Source organism: Pongo abelii, chromosome 2 (assembly GCF_028885655.2).
Source record: "Pongo abelii isolate AG06213 chromosome 2, NHGRI_mPonAbe1-v2.0_pri, whole genome shotgun sequence".
Lineage (NCBI taxonomy): Eukaryota > Metazoa > Chordata > Mammalia > Primates > Hominidae > Pongo > Pongo abelii.
Genome location: NC_085928.1, coordinates 15422079 through 15444472, shown reverse-complemented (window position 1 = coordinate 15444472; position 22394 = coordinate 15422079). Strand labels below are relative to the sequence as shown.

The 22394-nt window shown below is 42.6% G+C and overlaps 1 protein-coding gene across 1 annotated transcript in view; it reads left to right on the top strand.

Annotated features, from left to right (window-relative positions):
* Positions 1 to 22394, top strand: part of PARP15 (poly(ADP-ribose) polymerase family member 15) — a 58021-nt gene that overhangs the window by 25855 nt on the left and 9772 nt on the right. The window contains 7 exon segments of the mRNA XM_002813216.5: positions 3663 to 3896; positions 6213 to 6440; positions 8913 to 8991; positions 10152 to 10301; positions 12905 to 12967; positions 14568 to 14735; positions 19956 to 20162. Of these exon segments, the coding sequence (XP_002813262.4) occupies positions 3663 to 3896; positions 6213 to 6440; positions 8913 to 8991; positions 10152 to 10301; positions 12905 to 12967; positions 14568 to 14735; positions 19956 to 20162 (1129 nt within the window).

Here is a 22394-nt window from a genome sequence, read left to right as displayed (position 1 = left end):
CCCACCATTTGGACACCTGATGTTTACCTTCAGATGGCAGACATTCAGGACTAACAGAAAGAGAACTCTGCTGAGAAATTGGGAGACTCTTCTGGATTATGAGCCACTGGAAATATTCTTTGCATTTGCCGTAGTTAATGGGATGGCAGAGAGGAGGCAGCCGGCTGCTTTCTTCATGTTCTCTAGAGTTTTTAGAGTCCTCTGTCACGTGGGTTCAGGACCTTGGCCTCAAATCAGCAGGTTGAGAAGTTGCATCTTATCATTTTACACAGAATTGATCTGACTCACACTAATCAAACTCAAGAGACTTACTTATAACACTGGAATTGTAATTATTTCATTTGCAATGAGAAAGATAATTGCCATGGCTACTGGTAATAGTGAGCTCTGCAACTGAGTATTATGAGAGTGATTGGTGAGTAATATGACCAGAAGAACTGGATGATATAAAAGTACAATAAATTTATTTTTCACTCTAGGTGTAGGCATAGTGTGGTGGGTAAGCAGACCAACTCTAAAGTCAGTTCTGGCAGGGTTCAAATACTGCTCCACCACTCAACAGCCACTGATCTTGGTCAATATCCATCTTATGTCTCAGAGTTCTTATCTATAAATATGGATGATGATGATATGAAGGTTGTTATGAGGCTTAAATGAAATAATTCATATAAAGCACTTATCCCCTGCCTTACACATAATAAGGACTCAAAAAATGATAGCTATTATCATTATCCCCTTATGATGGGCCACTTTATATTTTACCTTACTCAATTAGTACTACAGCCTATTGAAGAAATATATGACTTACCCACATTTTATAGATAAAGAAACCAAGGTCTTTTCACTATGCAGTCCACTGAGTTGATTATAAGTTTCGTGTCAACTCATTGGGGTTTACCTATTCTTACCATTGGATGGTGCTGTATAAACTTTGGAATCCTCTTTATCTTTCTTCTCTGAATTATTTCTCCTATCCAGTTAGTTTCCAAGCCCTAATAAGCCCTCTTTCAAAATATCTCATGTACATGTCTTTCCTTTTCATTGCCATTGTCTACCCGTGTTTCGGTACACACCACTCCCAACCTCCAATCACGCCTCAGTACTACCCTTACCTCCTTGTCACTCTTTAATCTGTCCTTTACATCACTGTTTGATATATATTCCAAAAACATTATTTTAGAAGGTACTTCTCTGCACACACATCTTTGGTGTCTTCCTACTACCTATAGGGCAAAGTCCAAAAAAGTGTGGCTTTCCAAATACTCCATCGTCTGGCCCTAAATCTCTTCCCAGCCGCTCTTCTCACTATTGAACCTCTGCTTTAGCTAAATTTGGACTACTTTCTGATCTTTCACAATCCCATGCTTTCTTTTTTCCTTTCTCTTTTCTTTTCTTTTTCTTTTTTGATACTGAGTCTCGCTCTGTCGCCCAGGCTATATACAGTGGTGTGATCTCGGCTCACTACAACTTCCGCCTCCTGGGTTCAAGTGATTCTCCTGCCTCAGCCTGCCAAGTAGCTGGGATTACAGGCACCCACCACCACGCCCAGCTAATTTTTGTATTTTTAGTAGAGACCGGGTTTTGCCATGTTGGCCAGGCTGGTCTCGAACTCCTGACCTCAGGTGATCTGCCTGCCTTGGCCTCCAAAAGTGCTGGGATTACAGGCATGAGCCACCACACCCGGCCACAATCCTATGCTTTCTTAAATATTCCATGCACCTTGAATGCCTTGATGCCTTCTTTCTACCTGACCCAATTACAGCCATTCTTCAAGGCCTATCTGAAATTCTTATCCCCTTTAAAAAGCCTTCACTCACTATTCCAATCTAAATGATTTCCTATCTTTTTTGAAATTCTATACCAACTAATATTTGTATATTTAACGTGTCTTTTGATTACTTTGAATTGATTTAAACATTACAACAAGGTTACTTTTTTTTTGTTTTTTTTGTTTTTTTTGAGATAGCGTCTTGCCTTGTCACTTAGGCTGGAGTGCAGTGGCACAGTCACGGTTCACTGCAGTCTCAACCTCCTAGGCTCAAGCAATCCTCCCACCTCAGCTTTCCAAGTAGCTGGGAATACAGGCCACTAGCTAATTTTTTTTTAACTGTAGAGACAAGGTCTCACTGTGTTGCTCAGGCTAGTCTTGAACTCCTGGGTTCAAGCGATCCTCCTGCCTCATCCTCCCAAAATGCTGGATTACAGGAGTAAACCACTACACCTGGCCCATTTTTTTTACATGTTAATATATTGCTTCCCTAAACTGTGTAAGAATCAGTAAATGGAGAGTGAAACTGCAAGTGAGAGTGAGGAGAACATGGGCTAGATCTAATTTTGTTTTGTTTTGTTTTGTTTCTTGGATGGCTTGCTCACTCTTGTCTCTGCAAGGGGCTTCTCAGATCTTGAGATTAGTTTATGCTAACTTCATATAATACCTCATATGCTAACTAACATTATATAAGTGGACCCAAGAATGCCAATTATTAGGTTGGGAAATATAAACTCTTATATGTCCCAGAGACATAGACATCTTTTAATTTACAATGAAGAAGAGTTCCCCAAAGAACCAGGACATGAAAAATCCACATGATCAGGCTGGGCTCATGCCAGTAATCCCAACACTTTGGGAGGCCAAGGTGGGTAGGTCACTTGAGATCAGGAGTTCAAGACCAGCCTGGCCAACATGGCAAAACCCCATCTCTACTAATAATACAAATATTAGCTAGGCATGGTGGCACATGCCTGTAATCCCCGCTACTCGGGAGGCTGAGGCATGAGAATTGCTTGAACCTGGGAGGCAGAGGCTGTAGTGAGCCGAGATCATGCGACTGCACTCCAGCCCGGGGAACAGATCGAAATCGTGTTTAAAAAAATAAAATAAAAATAAAAAAAGGCCACATGATGACAGAGTTTGTCTCCTCCTACTCCCAAATTACCAGGGAATCAGAAGGTTTCTGGTGAGCACAAAATCTGAGTAATAGGAGTTATGAGTTGAATATGTAACGTCTCATGGCATTGGGTTATGACCCTCACTTCACCAAAGGAACAGCCTTAGCATTGATATTGGAGAACTCGACATCCCTGGACAGGCGAGAATGGATACTGCCTACCCTCACCTTAGTGACTTTCCTTTGCCAAGGCCTTCAGGGCCGACCATACCCTCCTTCACATCGACCTAGTCTTTCTTTTGGTATATTGTTAAATTCAAAACAAGTATTCTCAGTTCCTGCCAGGCTGAGAGCAATTCTTTCTCCCTTCCCCTGTCTCTCTGTCTCAATCTTTCTGTGTTTTTGTTTCTGTCCGTCTCTGTCTCTGTTTTTCACTTTCACTTTTCTTCTTTCTCCATTTTTCTCTCTCAGTCTTCGTCTCTGACTCTCTGCCTCTGGTCTCTGATTCATTTTCACAGCTCTACACTGACTCATTACGTGTTGATTTCATAGCAGTGGTTAATACATTTCCTTAATGTCTAAGTTTTGGAAATGACCTCATCATGGTGTTTCAGTGCTAACAATAGACTGTAAGCTCCTTGAGGGTGGGGCTGACGTGTTAGTATGACAGGCAAAACATATCCATAGATTACCCCACAATACTTAGTAAATTTACAGTTTCTCAGTCATTATGTATTATTGATTCAATCTCTAACTGTTGCTATTTTTGTTAAGGCCGATGTCATTGTCAACAGCGTTCCCATGAATCTTCAGCTTGGAGGACCACTATCTCGGGCATTTTTGCAGAAAGCTGGTCCCATGCTCCAGAAAGAGTTAGATGACAGAAGGCGGGAAACAGAGGAAAAAGTGGGTAACATATTCATGACAAGCGGCTGCAATCTGGACTGCAAAGCTGTGCTCCATGCTGTGGCTCCATACTGGAATAATGGAGCAGAGACTTCTCGGCAGGTAGGGAATGCTCTTAGTTCTCCAACGTATTTGGTAGCTTTGGGAATCTCCTTCTGGTGTGGTATAGATCTGTGCTCAAGGGAAGCAATTTTGCCCCACAGAGGACAGTTGGGTTGTTACAACTGCTACTGGTATCTAGTGGGTAGAAGCGAGGGATGCTGCTAAATATTCTATGATGTACACACCAGCCCCCACAACAAAGAAGTGTCTGCCCTAGGCTGTGAAACCCTCATATTGATTGAACCCTGTCTATCTATTGAAATCTTTATTACATTCCATGGAGAATTCATCACAACTAGCAGTTATTTCCGAGTAATTGACCCTTGGAAGTAGTAACATTCATTGAGATTCTATAGGAGGGGTGTCTAAGTTGTAATGTAATAATCTTTCAGTACAGCAAAGAGGTGCGCCCAGCACTGTGGTGAAGAATAAAAAAAGAGTCAGTGCCCTTCTTTTGATAACATCATTCCCACCTCCACTCCCAGTTTAATTTCCCAACTTTTTTTTCAGAATATAAAAAAGTAATACAAATACATTGTGGAAAATATAGAAAAGTACAAAAAGACAATAAAAATAATAATCCAACCACCAAGAGATAACTGTTTTCTTCTTCTTCTTTTTGAGACCGAGTTTCACTCTGTTGCCCAGGCTGGAGTGCAGTGGGGCGCCATCTCAGCTCATTGCAACCTCCGCTCTGCCTCCCGGGTTCAAGTGATTCTCCTGCCTCAGCCTCCTGAGTAGCTGGGATTACAGGTGCCCACCACAGGGCCTGGCTAATTTTGTATTTTTAGTAGAGATGGGGTTTCACCATGTTAGCCAGGCTGGTCTCAAACTCCTGACCTCAAGTGATCCACCCGCCTCAGCCTCCCAAAGTGCCGGGATTACAGGCATGAGCTACTGTGCCTGGCCTTAAGAGGTAACTTTAGTTAACATTTTACTATATTTCCTTCAAGTCAACTTTATGACTTTATGCATATTTATTTATTTATTTATTTTTTTGAGATGGAGTTTTGCCCTTGTTGCCCAGGCTGGAGTGCAATGGCACGATCTTGGCTCACCGCAGCCTCCGCCTCCCGGGTTTAAGCAATTCTCTTGCCTCAGCCTCCCGAGTAGCTAGGATTATAGGCATGCGCCACTACACCCGGCTAATTTTGTATTTTTAGTAGAGATGGGGTTTCTACATGTTGGTCAGGCTGGTCTTGAACTCCCGACCTCAGGTGATCTGCCTGCTTCATCCTCCCAAAGTGCTGGGATTACAGGCGTGAGCCACCACAACTGGACAGCATATTTATGTCTTAGTTGAGATTCTCTCTCTCTCTCTTTTTTTTTTTAATTGAAACAGGGTCCCGCTCTATTGCCCAGGCTGGAGTGCAGTGGCACGATCTTACCTCACTGCAACCTCCACCTCCTGGGCTCAGGTGATCCTCCTACCTCAGCCTCCCAAGTAGCTGGGACAACAGGCACACACCACCATCCCTGGCTAATTTTTGTGTTTTTGTAAAGATGGGGTTTCACCATGTTGCCCAGGCTGGTCTTGAACTCAAGGGCTCAAGCGATCTGCCCACCTCAGCCTCCCAAAGTGCTGGGATTACAGGTGTGAACCACCGTGTTAGGCCCAATATTCTCTCTCTCTTTTTTTTTTTTTTTGGCCCAATATTCTCTTTAAACATTTTTAAATACAGTTTTTTTGTTTTTGTTTTTGTTTTTGTTTTTGCTTTTGAGACAGAGTCTTGCTCTGTCACCCAGGCTGGAGTTGGAGTACAGTGGTGCGATCCTGGCTCACTGCAAGCTCTGCCTGCCAGGTTCATGCCATTCTCCTGCCTCAGCCTCCCAAGTAGCTGGGACTACAGGCGCCTGCCACCACGCCTGGCTAATTTTGTTTTTGTATTTTTAGTAGAGATGGGGTTTCACCGTGTTAGCCAGGATGGTCTCGATCTCCTGACCTCATGATCTGCCTGCCTCAGCCTCCCAAAGTGCTGGGAGCCACCGCGCCTGACCAATACAGTTTTTTTTTTTTTTAACTTAATATAAATACTGCATGTTGTTAAAGACTCTTCATAAACACCACTTTTAGTTGCATTGAGCTACCATTTTTATGCAGCCATTCCCACACTGTTGGACCCGCCTCTCCTGAATGAGTGTGACTGTCTCTGGAAAGTACTCTGCCCTGTTTTTGTTTCCTCTTTCTGACTTCTCAGGCCCTGACTAAGCCAACAATAGCAGACAGGTCCTTGTCAGAGTTGCTGGGACCACAGCTCTTTCTGTTTTCCACCAGCTTAAGCCCTAACTTATGTAAATGTACTTTGCACATTTCAGATCATGGCAAATATAATCAAGAAATGTTTGACAACTGTAGAAGTGCTATCTTTCTCATCAGTCACATTTCCCATGATTGGAACAGGAAATTTGCAGTTTCCCAAAGCTGTTTTTGCTAAGCTAATCCTTTCAGAAGTGTTCGAATACAGTAGCAGCGCAAGGCCGATAACTAACCCTTTACAAGAAGTCCACTTTCTGGTATATACAAATGACGATGAAGGCCGTCAGGTATGGTTACATATCCCATCTGGTTAATTCTGGCAAGTGAACCCAAGCGCATTCAGATGTTTTTATAGATCTAGGAATAACCGTGTTTTCTAATCCTGTGCCTATAAGTGATGGTTGCTAATGGGAGGTTGTCATATGACTTAACTATGAGCCAACACTGATAACTCATGTTCCTAGACAGTTCATCAAGAGACAAGCTAATCTATAATAAATACATTCTTAGAAAGAAGTGGAAAGTTATTGGCATAAAAATGGCCTAGACATTTTAACACTGACTACATGAAAGCTAAGTCATGGCTTTATCTATGGGGAAAGGGCAGAATGAGAGAAGCCTCAAGGATTTAGTTATTTGGATAGAATAGACCAGTCTACCCAAGTCTGTGAGGGTCTGCAAACTAGAAATAGCAGCACCATATTCACCAGTGGAGAAGCAGTCAAGGCACACTAACTAAGTAGTTCCCACTGACATTAGAAGAATGGTATTAAACCTAGGTTTAATCTCAGTTTTGCCATTTAAAAGTTGGATGACATACCTCTCTGAATCTCAGCTTTTTTTTTTTTTTTTTTTTTTTTTTTGAGACAGAGTCTCGTACTGTCACCCAGGCTGGAGTGCAATGGCGTGATCTCGGCTCACTGCAGCCTCCGCCTCCTGGGCTCAAGCAATCCTCCCATCTTAGCCTCCCTAGTAGCTGGGATTACAGGCATATGCTACCACGCTCGGCTAATTTTTGTATTATTAGTAGAGACGGGGTTTCTCCATGTTGGTCAGGCTGGTCCTGACCTCAGGTGATCCACCCACCTCGGCCTCCCAAAGTGCTGGGATTACAGGCGTGAGCCACCGCGCCCAGCCTGAATCTCAGTTTTATCAAGTGTAAGACAAGTGTGGTAATAACACCTTTCGGAATTGTTCTAACTATTAAAACGGGTGTATTTGAAGTGTTTTGCATGATATCTAGCAAATAGAAAACCCCCAAAACTGGTAGTAGTCATTACCCGACTTTAAGGACTGACAAGCAATTGCTACAACTTACTAACATCACCACTTAAACTGGATCAAAGATAATTTTGTTTTTTAAGTTCTTAGTTATACTTACCCATTCTGGATGGAAGTGTGGTCTTTCCAGAGATGTTTCCCAAAGTTCCCCAGAAACACTCCAAAGTATTGCATGATGTAGTTTGTAAGTAAATTTATCCATAGGAAATAATAATAATATTTTAAAAAACAACATTTACCCCCAAAGGTTCTTAGATTTTTCCCCCGGTAAATATAAAATATCCAGAGACATATTTTTTTGCTCAAAGATAAACTGGGGGAAATTGTTATTAGCAAAATGTTCATGATATCTGTGTCCTTGTTGAGTTCACAATAACATCTGCCCTTTATTGGGGTGATGTCTTCAGTAGCAATCTGGAAAGTAACTGCCCCAAATTTCATTGTTAACCAAGAATTAGAAACATGGACTGGTGCAGTGGCTCACGCCTGTAATCCCAGCACTTTGGGAGGCTGAGGCAGGGGGATTGCTTGAGCCCAGGAGTTCAAAACCAGCCTGGGCCACATGGCAAAACCTCGTCTCTACAAAAAATACAAAAAATTAGCCGGGCATGATGGTGCACATCTGTAGTCCCAGCTACTTGGGAGGCTGAGGTGGGAGGATCAGTTGAGTCCAGGGGGTTGAGGCTGCAGTGAGTCAAGATCATGCCACTGCACTCCAGCCTGGGCAACAGAATGAGACCCTGTCTGCAAAAAAAAAAAAAAAAAAAAGAAAGAGAAAAAGAAAAAGTAGAAACAGTCCCAAAGATACCTGAAAAGAAAGAAAATGGATGAAGACAACCCAAGTGAAACTGTATAACTCTACTCTGTCGCCCATTGCTCAATTTTATCACTGACACGACCAAAATGCCTTTTTGTTTTTTCCATTCCTAAACAAAACTTCAATGTCTGAGGTTTTCTAATGTGGATTTTCGTGTTTTCATTCAGGAGGCTTTGGCTGGACATAAGAGATGAAGCATACTGTATGTATTTGTTGTTAATCAACCCCAGAATGTGCCTAACAGCCAAAGATGCCAAGGAACGTTGTTGCCCTGCCCCCTGCTCACCTACAAATACTCTACACTCCCCTCAGCACATTGGATGTAGGAGATTAGAATTATGGGGCTTCAAAAGAGGAGGGATAACTGATAGTGGTCACAAACAAGGCATGTGACTTCCTGCAGAGCCAGAGTCAGCACCCCTGCTGACATACTTGCCTGGACAGTGTTAGTTTACTCACAAAGTAAAACAAATCAGCACTGCTATTTGTGGAGAAAATTCCTAGGTTGAACTGCAATCCTTTAAGAAGTCTCTGAGGGAAGAGGAAATATTTTGAGAACTATTGTTATCAACTCTTTGATATCTGATGATCAAAGCTCCAAAGAATTGGATTAATATTTTTACCCAACATTGTTGTAGTCAGTAACTGTTTCTATTTCCAGGCATTTTTAGGTGAATTCACTAACTGGTCAAGAATAAATCCCAACAAGGCCAGGATTCCCATGGCAGGAGATACCCAAGGTCTGGTAAAGTCGTTCTGCTAAGGAAATATTTCCTTCTGCTGAGCAACTCTTCAGTGGTAGTTGAAGTCCAACAGAAGGAGGCAAAGCTAATTCACATGAAGAACAAATCTGTGATGGAGGAGGTGTTAGAGCATGTCCCATTGTCTGGGCACACAAAGAAGCAATCGCATACTAACATGAACCAAATTAATGGTAATGAAACCAGAGTTTCTAAGAAATGGTAATAAAATAATAACTAAACTGTGCCTGGCACACTATACTTTACTGATTGCTTTCATATATAGTATATTATTTAACGTGTACAATGGCCCCATGGCAGGTGGTTCCGTTGCCACTGTATAAACGTTGAAAGGTAGATCTAAAGGGTTTAAGGGATGAGCTGAAGTGGCACAGCTAAGTTGTAAGCCTCAGAGTGTGGAGTGGAGAGTAATATGCCAACGGGTTAAAGGTAGCTTCCTCTGAGCAGTCTTTCTTTTTTTTTTTTTTTTTTGAGATGGAGTCTTGCTCTCTCACCCAGGATGGAGTGCAGTGGCACGATCTTGGCTCACTACAAACCCTGCCTCCTGGGTTCAAGCAATCCTCCTCCTTCAGTCTCCCGAGTAGCTGGGATGACAGGTGCCCACCACCACACCCAGCTAATTTTTCTGTATTTTTAGTAGACACATGGTTTCACCACGTTGACCAGGCTGATCTCGAACTCCTGACCTCAAGTGATCCTCCCACCTCAGCCTCCCAAAGTGCTGGGATTTTGGAGCAGCCTTTATATTGCTGCACCTGTGGTAATAAAAGACCCTCCTAGCAGTGTTGTCTGGAAGAAAGGACAGTGCGCTTTTCACACTCCCTTTTTTTTTCTCACTCCTCTCTCTTGACACCCCAGCAGCTCTTGCCAGTAGACAGACTGGCACAATCGGATATTTCTGCCTCATCCTATGTAACTTGGAAAATGTAGATATGCTTACTGTCACAAAGCATTATTTTCTAATTTCCTTTAAAAAGAAAACCAAGCTGTTTAAGAGGCCAGGAGATGTGGTAATATTTTGGTTTATGTTGGGGGAAAAGAAAGAGGGCTGGGCTGGGAAGAGAATGGGGCCCCAAGATGAGTGCTGTTCCTCCAGAAACTGAGCCAGCCCATTCTTTACCTATTTTCTTTCTTTTCAGGTGTGGTTGGGACTGTCTCTAAGCCTTGTTTCACAGCATATGAAATGAAAATTGGTGCAATTACTTTTCAGGTTGCTACTGGAGATATAGCCACTGAACAGGTAGATGTTATTGTAAACTCAACAACAAGGGCATTTAATCCGAAATCAGGTACTTTATTTAAGCAATATCTTGTAATTATTAGTATGACTAATTTCTGGAAGGGAAATTGTGGCTAACGTTTGCCCTGAGTGGACAGAGAGTGTTGTAGAAAATATGTGGTCCCTGAACTCAGGAAGACGTGGGTTGAATCCCAGCTATGCCACTTACCAATGTGTAGCTGTGGACAAATCCCTTAACCTCTCTGAGTGTCAGTTTCTTTGCCTGTCAAACACCTATTTCCCAGGAGAGGATTAGATGGGGTGTTAACTGATATAAAGGTGGAGTTTAACTGACGCATTGTACTTAGTGTCAGCTGTCGACTGTCGAATTTCCACAAGTATAGTTTAGTACCTCTAAGTTCTTCTATTTTTATCTTCCTTTTTAGGTAACCTACTTGGCATTTACAACTCACCTTCTGTAGCTCTTCTCTGCTCTACATTATACTGACCGAGAAATGAAACACAACCCTTTCTCTTTATTTTCCCTGAAATGTTTGACTCCCATTATAGTAACACATTCGGGCATGCCCTCCCCTCATATGTCTATTAATTTATAACTTATACACATACACTCTTAACCTTTTTGGGTTTTTTGAGGCGGATTCTCACTCTGTCGCCCAGGCTGGAATGCAGTGGTGCAATCTTGGCTCACTGCAACCTCCGCCTCCCGGGTTCAAGTGATTCTCATGCCTTAGCCTCCTGAGTAGCTGGGACTACAGGCATGTGCCACCACCTAATTTATTTATTTATTTATTTTTTAGTAGAGACGGGGTTTCGCCATGTTGGCCAGGCTGGTCTGGAACTCCTGACCTCAGGTGATCTGCCTGTCTTGGCCTCCCAAAGTGCTGGGATTACAGGTGTGAGCCACCGTGCCCAGCCCTCTTAAACTTTTGTATATTATAAAATGTTGACTTTTAAATTAAAAGGGTAAAATAAAACAGAACTAGAATTTAAATATTTTCTAAGTTGAAAAATATTATGGAACTTACCATGCAGAAGTGAATCTGTAGAATATCCGTTTAATTCATTGGTCGTTCCATTTTTTGGTCATTTAAAATGTAGACATAAAGAACATTTGGTTATTTGAAACATGCTAAGTTGAATCTATGCATTTATCCCTGTCCCCTTTTGGAATTCCATTAATACAACTGTAAAGGAATGAAAAGGATATAAACACACAAGAAAAAAGAACGTTGTAAGGAAAACAACTATGAACAAAAGATAACAAATTTTTAGACGATGGGGAGCTGCTAGCCAAGGGTGGTAACTGCCATGGAGTAGAGAAAATTTAGTACCTGCAGGAGAGAAGAGTAGCCCCAGAGACACAGGAATTAGAGGCTGCTGGTATCTGGGAAGGCAGGGGGCAAGTGCAGAGATGAAAACAAGGTTGAATGAAATTCCAGATCAGTAGCAGTTAGACTACTTGATTGGATCCTCCATCCTATACAGCAGTAACTTTCCTTGCTCTTCCCTGGCCAGAGATGGGAGGTTTATTCTCTAGAGAAACAGAACCAGAGGGATTTTGGACTTAGGGCACCAGGCATAGGTGAGATGAGGAGCTAGGTTGAAAACTGTTTAAGAGAACATCTGTGTACCAAACATTGAGTGCCCAGCCCCTCTCCCTGCATGGATCCCAGAGCAGCAGACAGGAGGTGCTGCCTGCTCGCCTTACACTGAAGCCCGCTGGTCAACAAGCCTTCTTGCATAGAGCTTCTAAGCTCACTCTTAAATAGGAATGGACTGGTGAAGATCACTTGACATTTGAGGAGAGTCTTCACAGCAAAGACAGAGACCAGAACAAACAAATTGAAAAAAGATTTTTTAAAAAAGAGACATTTTATAACACACATATATCAAGGATATAGAGATATAGATATCTTCATAATGATAAAACAACTAACATTCATTCAATATTTTCTGCATGCCGGGTTCTGTGCTAAGCATTTTTCATCCATTATCTCTTTTAATGTACAAATAACCCTGTGAGGGAAGTGCCATATTAGCCTCTGTGTAACAGATGAGGAACTTATTAGTCACATACTAGCTGGTAAATACTGGAGTCAACTTCAGCCCAATTTGTCAAAATGCAAAGTCCATGTTTTTAACCACTCGACCCAGCTGTCATTAAACTTGACCAATGTGGTGAAGCTACAACCTTGACTGGAAGATGCACTGGAGTGAAACCAGCTGTTTAACTGAGCAGGGCAGGGAATCAAAGAATCTAGTAAAGTGCTCGATTTTATTACAGTTTTGAGATCCATGCTTCTCATTAGTATCAGAACTTTTATTTTTATAGTTTCATTCATTTTTACAAAATAATAAGAGTAGAATGCAAAAAATTTCAAATAACTGCAAAAACAGTCCTGTATAAATAGAGACGGTAAAGTTGCAGATGCCAGCCTTTCAGCTCCTGGGCACTTCCATGGCACTGAGATCAGACTGTTCATCAGCCACTGGGTGGAGGTTGCTATAGAAAGAGCAGTTGGTCGGGCGTGAGGGTGGTCAATGGATTACGCACAAAAGGGTGAGTCGAGCAGAAGTCTAATGTACAAAAGCTATAACCACTTATTGAATTCTAACTGATGCCTTTTACCATTAACATGTCTTATTTAGGTGTGTCAAAAGCTATTTTAAAAGGTGCTGGAAAAGCTGTGGAAAATGAATGTGCTGTCCTAGGTATGGGCACATGTTACTTTTGACTACGAACTTGAAAATCAGAGGGCTGAGATTACAGTGAGAGGATGTACAGGAGGACTGGAGGTGGAGTAAGTAGTGAGCAAAACTTTGCAAGAAGGTTGGTTCACTGGAAGAGCAGGCAGAGGTGGTGGAACTTGGAGGCTATGGGGGAGAGGTTCTTCATCCCACCATCTCATCTGTCTCTTACTTCCTGAGTAGTAAAAAGAACCCAGGCCTGGGTCCTAATAATCCAGGCTCTGCCATTTACTGAGCGATCCTAGGCACATCATCTAACTGCTAAGAGCTTTGCTTCTCTCATCAGTAGGAAAGTTCCACTAATAAGTAGTGTGGGAAAGCTGTGCCACAGGTGGTTTTGAGGATCAGAAGGAACAATTAATGTGAAAAGTTCTGTAAACTGTAAAGTGCTGTACAAACTTTCCCCAAACTTGTTCTACTTCTTCCAGCACAACTGCATATAGCCAACTTCTAATCCTTTTATGAATGAGTGTGGACTTTGAGTGGGGAACCTAAGGTAGTGATTATAAGCTATTTGTCCTTCAAAATATCCCTTGCAGAGTAGGGTAGACAGTCAGCTATAAGTGTGCTTTCAAGAAGTCATAGTGCACCATGTTTGACAATGTATTCCCGCAACCGACCTGCTACAATGCCTGAAACTCCTATCTTAGTAGCTCTCCTCTGATTAAGAAATTTCTCTGGAGTGAATAAAGTTCTGGAGTGACAGCAGAGGAAGGTAATATTTGATTACTAACATGAGGACGTTAGCAGGGGTTTGAGTACTGGGAGAGCTCGCTGTGCCTGGGAGGCAGGAGCAGAGGATGAAGGTGGGCTGGACAAGCTGGAAAAACCTGAGGAGGCTGCCTGGGAGGGGAGGGTGGGAGGGACATCCGAGGGGCTCTAGGGAGTGCCTGGGCACGGGTGCTCCTCAGGAGGGCAGGATGGGATGGGCAGGGATCCACTCTCCTCCTCCTCCCTTTTGCTGGCCCCAGCCTTACTCAGAGCAGTCTGAACCAAAGAAGCAGTGCCTTAAGATGGCCCTCATAATTTCCATGTGCTCAGCTCTAGGGTCCTGAGCCAAGGAGAAGTTTTCATCCTTTCACACCTCTGTGCCACAGAGTACATTGCTTTTACCTCCTTCAAAATTAACGTGGCTGAATGTGCATAGAAATTGCTCTTCTGGGACAGTAGAGTGGGGGTTAAGAGCTATGGAGACTGGCTGCTTGGGTTCAAGTCCTAGGCAATCTTTGGCTACTGACCTTACCTCTCTCTGTGGCTGTTTCATGTGTGTAATGGGGAAAACAGTACCTGCCTCATAGGCTTGTTTTGAGGATTGAGCAGATTAATGCAGATAAAGTACTTTTGAACAGCACCCCAAATACTCAACAGTGTATTTGTTGAGCTCGAGAATTCTGATTGTAAAGAAAATGTGGCCGTCACAGTCCAGTGAATGAAACCAACAAGCTCGAGGGAGACTGGGCTTCACAGCCTTCACTGATGTCAGCTATTTTCATTTTTCAAAAATCAAAGTGTTGCCTCCAGTAACTAATGGGCTGCATGTTTGTTTTTCTTTCCTTTTTTTCAGCTGCACAGCCTCGCAGAGATTTTATAATTACACAAGGTGGATGCTTAAAGTGCAAAATAATAATTCATGTTCCTGGGAGAAATGATGTCAGGAAAACGGTCACCAGTGTTCTAGAAGAGTGTGAACAGAGGAAGTACACATCGGTTTCCCTTCCAGCCATCGGAACAGGTTTGCAGCTTATCATTCTATAATAAAATTTGAGTGATACAAATTCCTTTAGAATTAGCCTCATTCTTAAGCAGATCAATGCTGAATCCATCTGAAAGTGGCAACAATGATGTAAATCAGAGAGGGGGCCATCTTTTAGATCCGGAGGGCACCACCAGCTACTGGGCCAAAGTCTCTTTCCTCCATCTTTCTTCTTTCTTTATTTTTTCAAGACAGAGTCTCACTCTGTTGCCCAGGCTGGAGTGCAGTGGTGTAATCTCAGCTCACTGCAACCTCCTCCTCCCAGGCTCATGCAATCCTCCCACTTCAGCCTCCCAAATAGCTAGGACCACAGGTGTGTACCACCATGCCTGGCGAATATTTGTATTTTTTATAGAGACAGAGTTTCCCCATGTTGCCCACGCTGGTCTCAAACTCCTAGGCTCAAGCAATCCGCCTGCCTCAGCTTCCCTAAGTGCTGAGATTACAGGCATGGGCCACTGTGCCCACCCCTTTCTTCTTTATTTTATGTTCCCTAAGTATCTTTCCAAGTTTGGTCCTTAACTTCATAGTTTTCTCACTCTTCATTTTTTTCCCCTTGGGGGATTCATTTGCTCTCACGTCTGGTAACATTTCTGCATTGACTCCCAAATCAGCATTTCTCATTCTCTCCAGGATCTCCTCTGGGGGAGTTTTCTATTACCGGAAACTTCATTACATCAGAATCCAAACTCATGATCCTCCCTTGAAAACAGACACTCCTCTTGAGCTCCCGGGCTTTCTCGTTTCCTTCGTCGGTGGTGCCATGACGCTCCCAGCTGCCCTGGCCTGCCATCCTTGCTTTGTTGTGTCCCCAGACCCCCACAGTCAGCAAGTCCTGCTGAATCTTCTTCCAGAGAGTTGTTGAATTCCAGCCTTTCTTTTTGTTTCCAAACCCTTCAGACCTCCCCCATCTGGTTTACTTCAGTGTCTCCCAGCCGGCTCCTCATTTCTGCATTCATTGAATTGAAATGCCGTTACCTAGGCTCTGTGCAAGGCACTGGGGAGAAAATCATGAGTAAGATGCAGTCACTCCCCATGAGCAACAAGCTCAGGTTTGTCCTGCTCACAGTTTCTAGGAACGCTTTCCTCATCTCTATCATATCATCCAGTCATCTGCTCTTCTTAGTTGACAGTGCTACTGGTCACTCACTTCCTGATTCATTCACATTCATGTCCCCTGTCACTCTCATGGAAGTGAGGGCTTCTTACTTGGGAAGTATTAATAGTATGTAGCCACAGATTACCATTAATCTGAGAGAGTTTTTCAGCAATTAAATTCCTGGTCTTAGAGCCACCACCATCATTTTAGCTCGACTCTGTAGACTTCCTTCCTCTTCCCAGATTAAAACAGAATGCTCCTGCAGGTATCCCAGGCCCCTCTCGTATGAGCCCCAGGGCACCCTCCAATGTTTGCAGTACATTCTTCCTGGCTTCCACACACCGATAACCTTTTGTTATAACCTTTTGCTATCGGTGGTAATGAGGCCAATAGGGAAGCCAGGGGGAACGTGCTGCAGGCATTTTGTTACCACTTTTTGTTTCTTTTGTTCATGCATTTCTCCATCTGGAGCCTCTCCCACACCATCTGGCAAATTACAGCTCTCACAAACCCAAATTGTTTTGTTCCCATCACCCAGGGCAAGCACTCTGCTACTTGGCACTGGGCAAACAGAGTAGAGTAAGCTCTGGCCCCTCCAGGAGTTCATGATTTTGGAACAGATGCAAGACATAGTAACCAAGAATGATACCCAATGCAGAAGTCACAGGTGTAGGTGTGTTCAGCCACACAGTGGGAAGGGTTGCAACCAGATAGGTGGAATGAGCCTGTCAAGGGACTGCATACAGAAAGAGAAGAGGGCTGAGACCAGAACAGTGAGAAATGCCCACAGGTAGATTGTGGCAGGGAAAGGGCAGAAAAGTCAGCAAAAGATCCAACCAATAATCGTAAGTGTTGGAGGAGAGTAAGTGCAAAGCCCCAGAGGAGGAAGTGGGAGGCCATGAAATGCTTATGCCACACCTCTTCGACTGTGAATACATTGTGAGATCCTCAAAAGGGAAGGACCAGATCTTTGTGTCTTCTCTGCCCCATGTTGAGTGAAGAATCATTGCCCATTAAATTTTGTTGAATGGAGGAATGAATAACAGGTGATTTTGATGATGCCTCCAGAGATGCTCATGGATGTTCTCTTCCCCATTGATTTCAACGGACATTTTTGAAATGTTTCTCAGACCTGGCACGGGGGCTCACGCCTGTAATCCTAGCACTTTGAGGGGCTGAGGCGGGTGGATCGCTTGATTGCTTGAGGTCAGGAGTTCAAGACCAGCCTGGCCAACATGGTGAAACCCTGTCTCTACTAAAATAGAAAAATTAGCCAGGCGTGGTGGCGGGCACCTGTAGTCCCAGCTACTTAGGAGGCTGAGGCTGGAGAATCGCTTGAATTCGGGAGGCAGAGGTTGCAGTGAGCTGAGATTGCACCACTGCACTCCAGCATGGGCAACAAAGTGAGACTCTATCTCGGAAAAAAAAAAGAAAGAAAAAAAAATAAATGCTTACCCAGACGCAGTCTATTTTGAATACCACTAAACTCCTATGAAGTAGCTGGAATAGCTACATTAGTTGTAGTAGTAATATTAATAATTGCTAAGATTTATTGAGTCCTTACTGTATGTTCTAGGTGTTTTACATGTCAAAGCTCATGTATTCCTCACAGTAACCTTATATAGGGTGATCAATTCTTTCAAGTTTGACCAGGACTTTCCTGGTTTTAACACTGAAAGTCCCACGTTGCAGGCAGCCTCTCTGCTCTGGGGAAACTGGGAGGGTTGGTCTTCATACCTATGACATGGAAACTATTATCAAAGACAGGTTTATTGTGAAGATAATGAAGCTTAAGTGATCAGACTTCACTTGCACAGGCTTTTTAAAAGATCCTGAGAGGAGCCCTAATAATGTCTTCACCTGGTTATATGACTTAGTAAAATTTCAAAAGTAGGATATTTTAACCATCATGAATTAAGACCACTGTTTCTCCCGACTTTGACGTCTCATACTTACCCTTGCACTGGGTGATGTTGGGGTGGCTGTAAACATTTATGCGATACAGCTAAGGAAAGTTGCCTTAGGAATACAATTTTCAGCATTTTAAAAGATATACTTTGTTGTGGTTTCCTTTCTGATTCTAAATATTCACCATTATACATAATTGTATACTTACTCTTTTTCTGAGATATATAAATTTCAAAACCTGGATCCATCCTATACTCTGTGTCCCCATTTTGTAGATGAGGAACTTGAGGTAGGTTCAACCTAGCAACAGAGCTAGGTTCAAAGCCATGCAGCCTGGTCCCAAATCCTGCACAAATTTTACCATTACTTTTTTTTTTTTTTTACTATTACATGTTTTTTTTACCATTATATTCTTAATTACTCTATTCTTACCTACCATATTCTTATCTCTATTACCTATTACCTTTTATTATTACCCCCAATTTCTAGCTGAGCAAACTGAAGTGTAGAGGTGTTATAGGTTGAGTGTGTCTCTCCAAAATTCATATGTTGAAGTCCTAACCCTGGTACCTCAGATTTAGAGATAGGGTTTTGTTTTTTGTTGTTGTTGTTTGTTTGTTTTGTTGTTGTCTTTTGAGACAGTGTCTCACTCTGTCACCCAGGCTGGAGTTCAGTGGCACGATCTTGGCTCACTGCAACCTCCACCTCCCTGGTTCAAGTGATTTTCCTACCTTAGCTTCCCGAGTAGCTGGGATTACAGGTGCCCACCACCATGCCTGGCTAATTTTTGTATTTTTAGTGGCAGCGGGATTTCACCATATTGGCCAGTCCAGTCTCGAACTCCTGACCTGAAATGATCTGCACGCCTTGGCCTCCCAAAGTGCTGGGATTACAGGCATGAGCACCTAGCCTGGAGATAGGGTCTTTAAAGAGCTAATTAAGTTAAAATGAGGCCATTAAGGTGGGCCCCAAACCAATACGACTAATGTCCTTATAAGAAGAGGACATTAGGACACTGCCAGGTATGGAAGGAGGAACATGTGAAGACACAGAGAGAAGACAGTCATCTACAGATCAACCTTGCTGATACCTTGGCCTCAGTCTTCCAGCCTCCAAGATTTTGAGAACATCAGTTTCTCTTACTTAAGCCACCTGTCCATGGCTTTTTGTACTGCAGCCCTAGCTAACTTCAAGAGGGATCAAATGACTTACCCAAGATCAGACAGCTAGTAAGTAGTGGAGCCAGGACATAAACTCAGCTCTTCTGCATCCAGATCACATGTTCTTATTTCTGCACTGCCAATGCCCATCAGGTAAAGATCACCAGGAACACACACTACGGGGAGCTCTGCAGCATCTCAGTAGGAGAGTGTTAGAAAGGACTTAATGGATTTGGGCTTGTTTTAGGTGATTTTGTGGCAGTCTCAAGTAAGTGGGGCTTTTCTCTGGATCAGAGACTTTTAGGAAACAGACATAATTCTATGATTGGGTATCTTATCTAGAAGGAAGGAGGATGCACTCTGGCTAAATGTATGATTGGTAATGCAGCAGCTGTCACTCTTTTTTTTTTTTTTTTTTTTTTTGAGACGGAGTCTTGCTCTGTCGCCCAGGCTGGAGTGCAGTGGCGCGATCTTGGCTCACTGCAAGCTCTGCCTCCCAGGTTCACGCCATTCTCCTGCCTCAGCCTCCCGAGTAGCTGGGACTACAGGTGCCTGCCACCACGCCTGGCTAATTTTTTGTATTTTTAGTAGAGACGGGGTTTCACCATGTTAGCCAGGATGGTTTCAATCTCCTGACCTCGTGATCCACCCGCCTCAGCCTCTCAAAGTGCTGGGATTACAGGCGTGAGCCACTGTGCCTGGCCTAGCAGCTGTCACTCTTATTAGTCAAGATAGGGGGATATTGGGCCATCTCTGTGATTTGGACAGGGTTTATGTTTTTGTCTGCGATAAGACATAATTATGGAGTAGTCTTGTTTTTGTGTTAATTCATCATGGTCAGAGTGGTTACATGGATGATGTACTATGAAATTGTTTGTATTCAGCTAAAGAACACCAACTAGCTGTGAGTGTCAGATCAGTTCCTGGCTGTGAGGGGCTTTCCTGTTTCTCAGCACTGAGAACTGGATTTGCCATATTTCATCATATTAGCAACATCAGGGAAACTTCTTTGTCATTAAATTTTTTTTTCAGGAAATGCCAGAAAAAACCCAATCACAGTTGCTGATAACATAATCGATGCTATTGTAGACTTCTCATCGCAACATTCCACCCCATCATTAAAAACAGTTAAAGTTGTCATCTTTCAACCTGAGCTGCTAAATGTATTCTACGACAGCATGGAAAAAAGAGACCTCTCTGCATCACCGAACTTTCAGTCCACATTCTCCATGACTACATGTAAGATGTTCACTTTTTAAAAATCACCCTGCTGGCTCGGATAATCACTTAGAAAATGTTTAAGTGTTAATGTACACTGAGTTTATAGTTTTCTATTTATTTTAGGACTTTCAGACAACTTCTTATGATCCATGGGAAAAGTATAAAAATTAGAGAACGCAACCTCCTGTCAACTGATTATTTTCCTGAGAGGCAAAATCATGCCTGGGAAATAGGAATGACAAATAAACAGGAAGAGAATGGAAGTGAGGAAGCAGAAAGAGGGGAGGAAGCTTTGCAAATTCTAGCCAATAGTCTAGCCAATATTTATTGATTGGTTGGTATTGACCCTCATTTCCTCTTGGAGCTGTGAACTAGCTGATTAATATTGGTCTGCTAATCATCCCCCTACAGACATGTTAGCCTGGAATAGAATCAGATGTAAGAAGGGAGTGGCTAGGATCAGCTGGTTGTACTACATCACAAGCAGCCACACAGATCCCAGATCCCCAGCTGCTACTCTGTAAGGTGTGTTTATACTTTAAGTACTTGTACCAACCTGTTCCTCTGACTTCGTTTTCCCCTATTTTGTGGCATTTGTACTGCTATTAAAATAACTAGGATTGCAGCCTTCTCTTGCAATCACTATTTTCAGCCATTTGGAGCACTCACCCTTAAAGCACTGTGAGTTTTGCTAGTGATAAGGCACATATGCCATCGGCAGCCTCCCTAAACTGAGAATTATTGTCTGCTGCTGTCAGAAGAAATGTCAGTTCTCTCTACATTTATTTCCTGACAAGTATTCTCCTCGGTGTGCTACAACACACAATACGTGTAGGACACGCACAATAAAAACATGAATATAATAGTTGGATCTGTTAAGGTTCTTTCAGTAGCAAATACTAGAAAGTCCAACTTACACTGGCTTAAGCAAAAAACAGAATTCAATAACTCATGTTATTATAAAGCCCACACATTCCTGGGTTCAGGTACAGTTTGGTCCAGGTGCTCATATAATAATATCATCTAGACCCTGAATTTCTTCATCTCTCATTCTCTTCTCAGCTGTATTGTCTTTTTCTTTAAGCTTCATATGGTGAAAGATGGTTGCTAGCAGCTTTAGGCCCACATCCTTCCATACTCAGTTTCAAGAGGAAAGAGTATATCCAGTGGAGATATACACTCATCATCAGGAACATGATGCCAGGGAACAGAGCTCTTTTAAGCACTGAGAGTCTTTCTGATTGGACCATTTTAGGTTATCATTGCAGGCAGGGAACCGGAATTACACTGGCCAAGCCAGAGTCACATGCTCCACACTTCAGCTAGAGGGGTCACCATCCGAAGCAATGGGGAATAGCTGTTCCCCAGAGGAAATTCAGAAAGCTTTTACCAGAAGAGGAGAAAAGGATACTGGGCAGTTAAAAATAGTATGTACCTGCTATAGTATCTAGGGATATATAAACATTTTTTCCCTTTGGTCCTTGTAGATGAAAATTTTTATTTAAATTTAAGAACAGTAAATAAGTCATTATCAGTAAAGTAAAAAATAAAGCTTAACTGGTTCATCACTCTTTGCTTTCACTGAGATTTTAAACTGACTTACAAATTTAAAAAACAAAACAGTGTAGTTGAAGAGAGAAGCAAACACAAAACTGACTAAAATGAGCAGACAACTGACCCTCTGAGACAGCAGGGTTGTCAATGCCGTGAAAGACTGATTTCAACCTGAACTTCTGGCACCCGAGGCAAAAACAAACCACAATACAACTGCATTACATCATCTTTGTTGTTAGAGAAAAGGAATAATACAGATGAAATATCAGATAAAAGGAAGTTTGTTGGCTCAGATAAACTGGAATTTTAGTAAGGATTTATCATATAGCCCTTTTCCAAAAAGAACTTAAAGAGGATAGCTTTGAGTTTCATTTGTGCAGATGATACACAATTACTTTTCAAATGTATGTTAAAGCTATTTATTGAGTCCAGAGATTATTTATTGAGCACCAAGTATATATCAGATATTAGAAATATAGATTTGGGAAGTCATGTGAGTAGGTGGGATTGAAGTCCTTAAGTGTGATTGGCTTAAGTGTGAGAATAAACAGTGAGGAGAGGAAGACTGGGGGCAGAGCCAGGGATCTTGTTTGTTTTTTTGTTTTTGTTTTTGTTTTTTTGAGACGGAATCTCGCTATGTTGCCCAGGCTGGAGTGCAGTGGTGCAATCTTGGCTCACTGCAACCGCTGCCTCCCA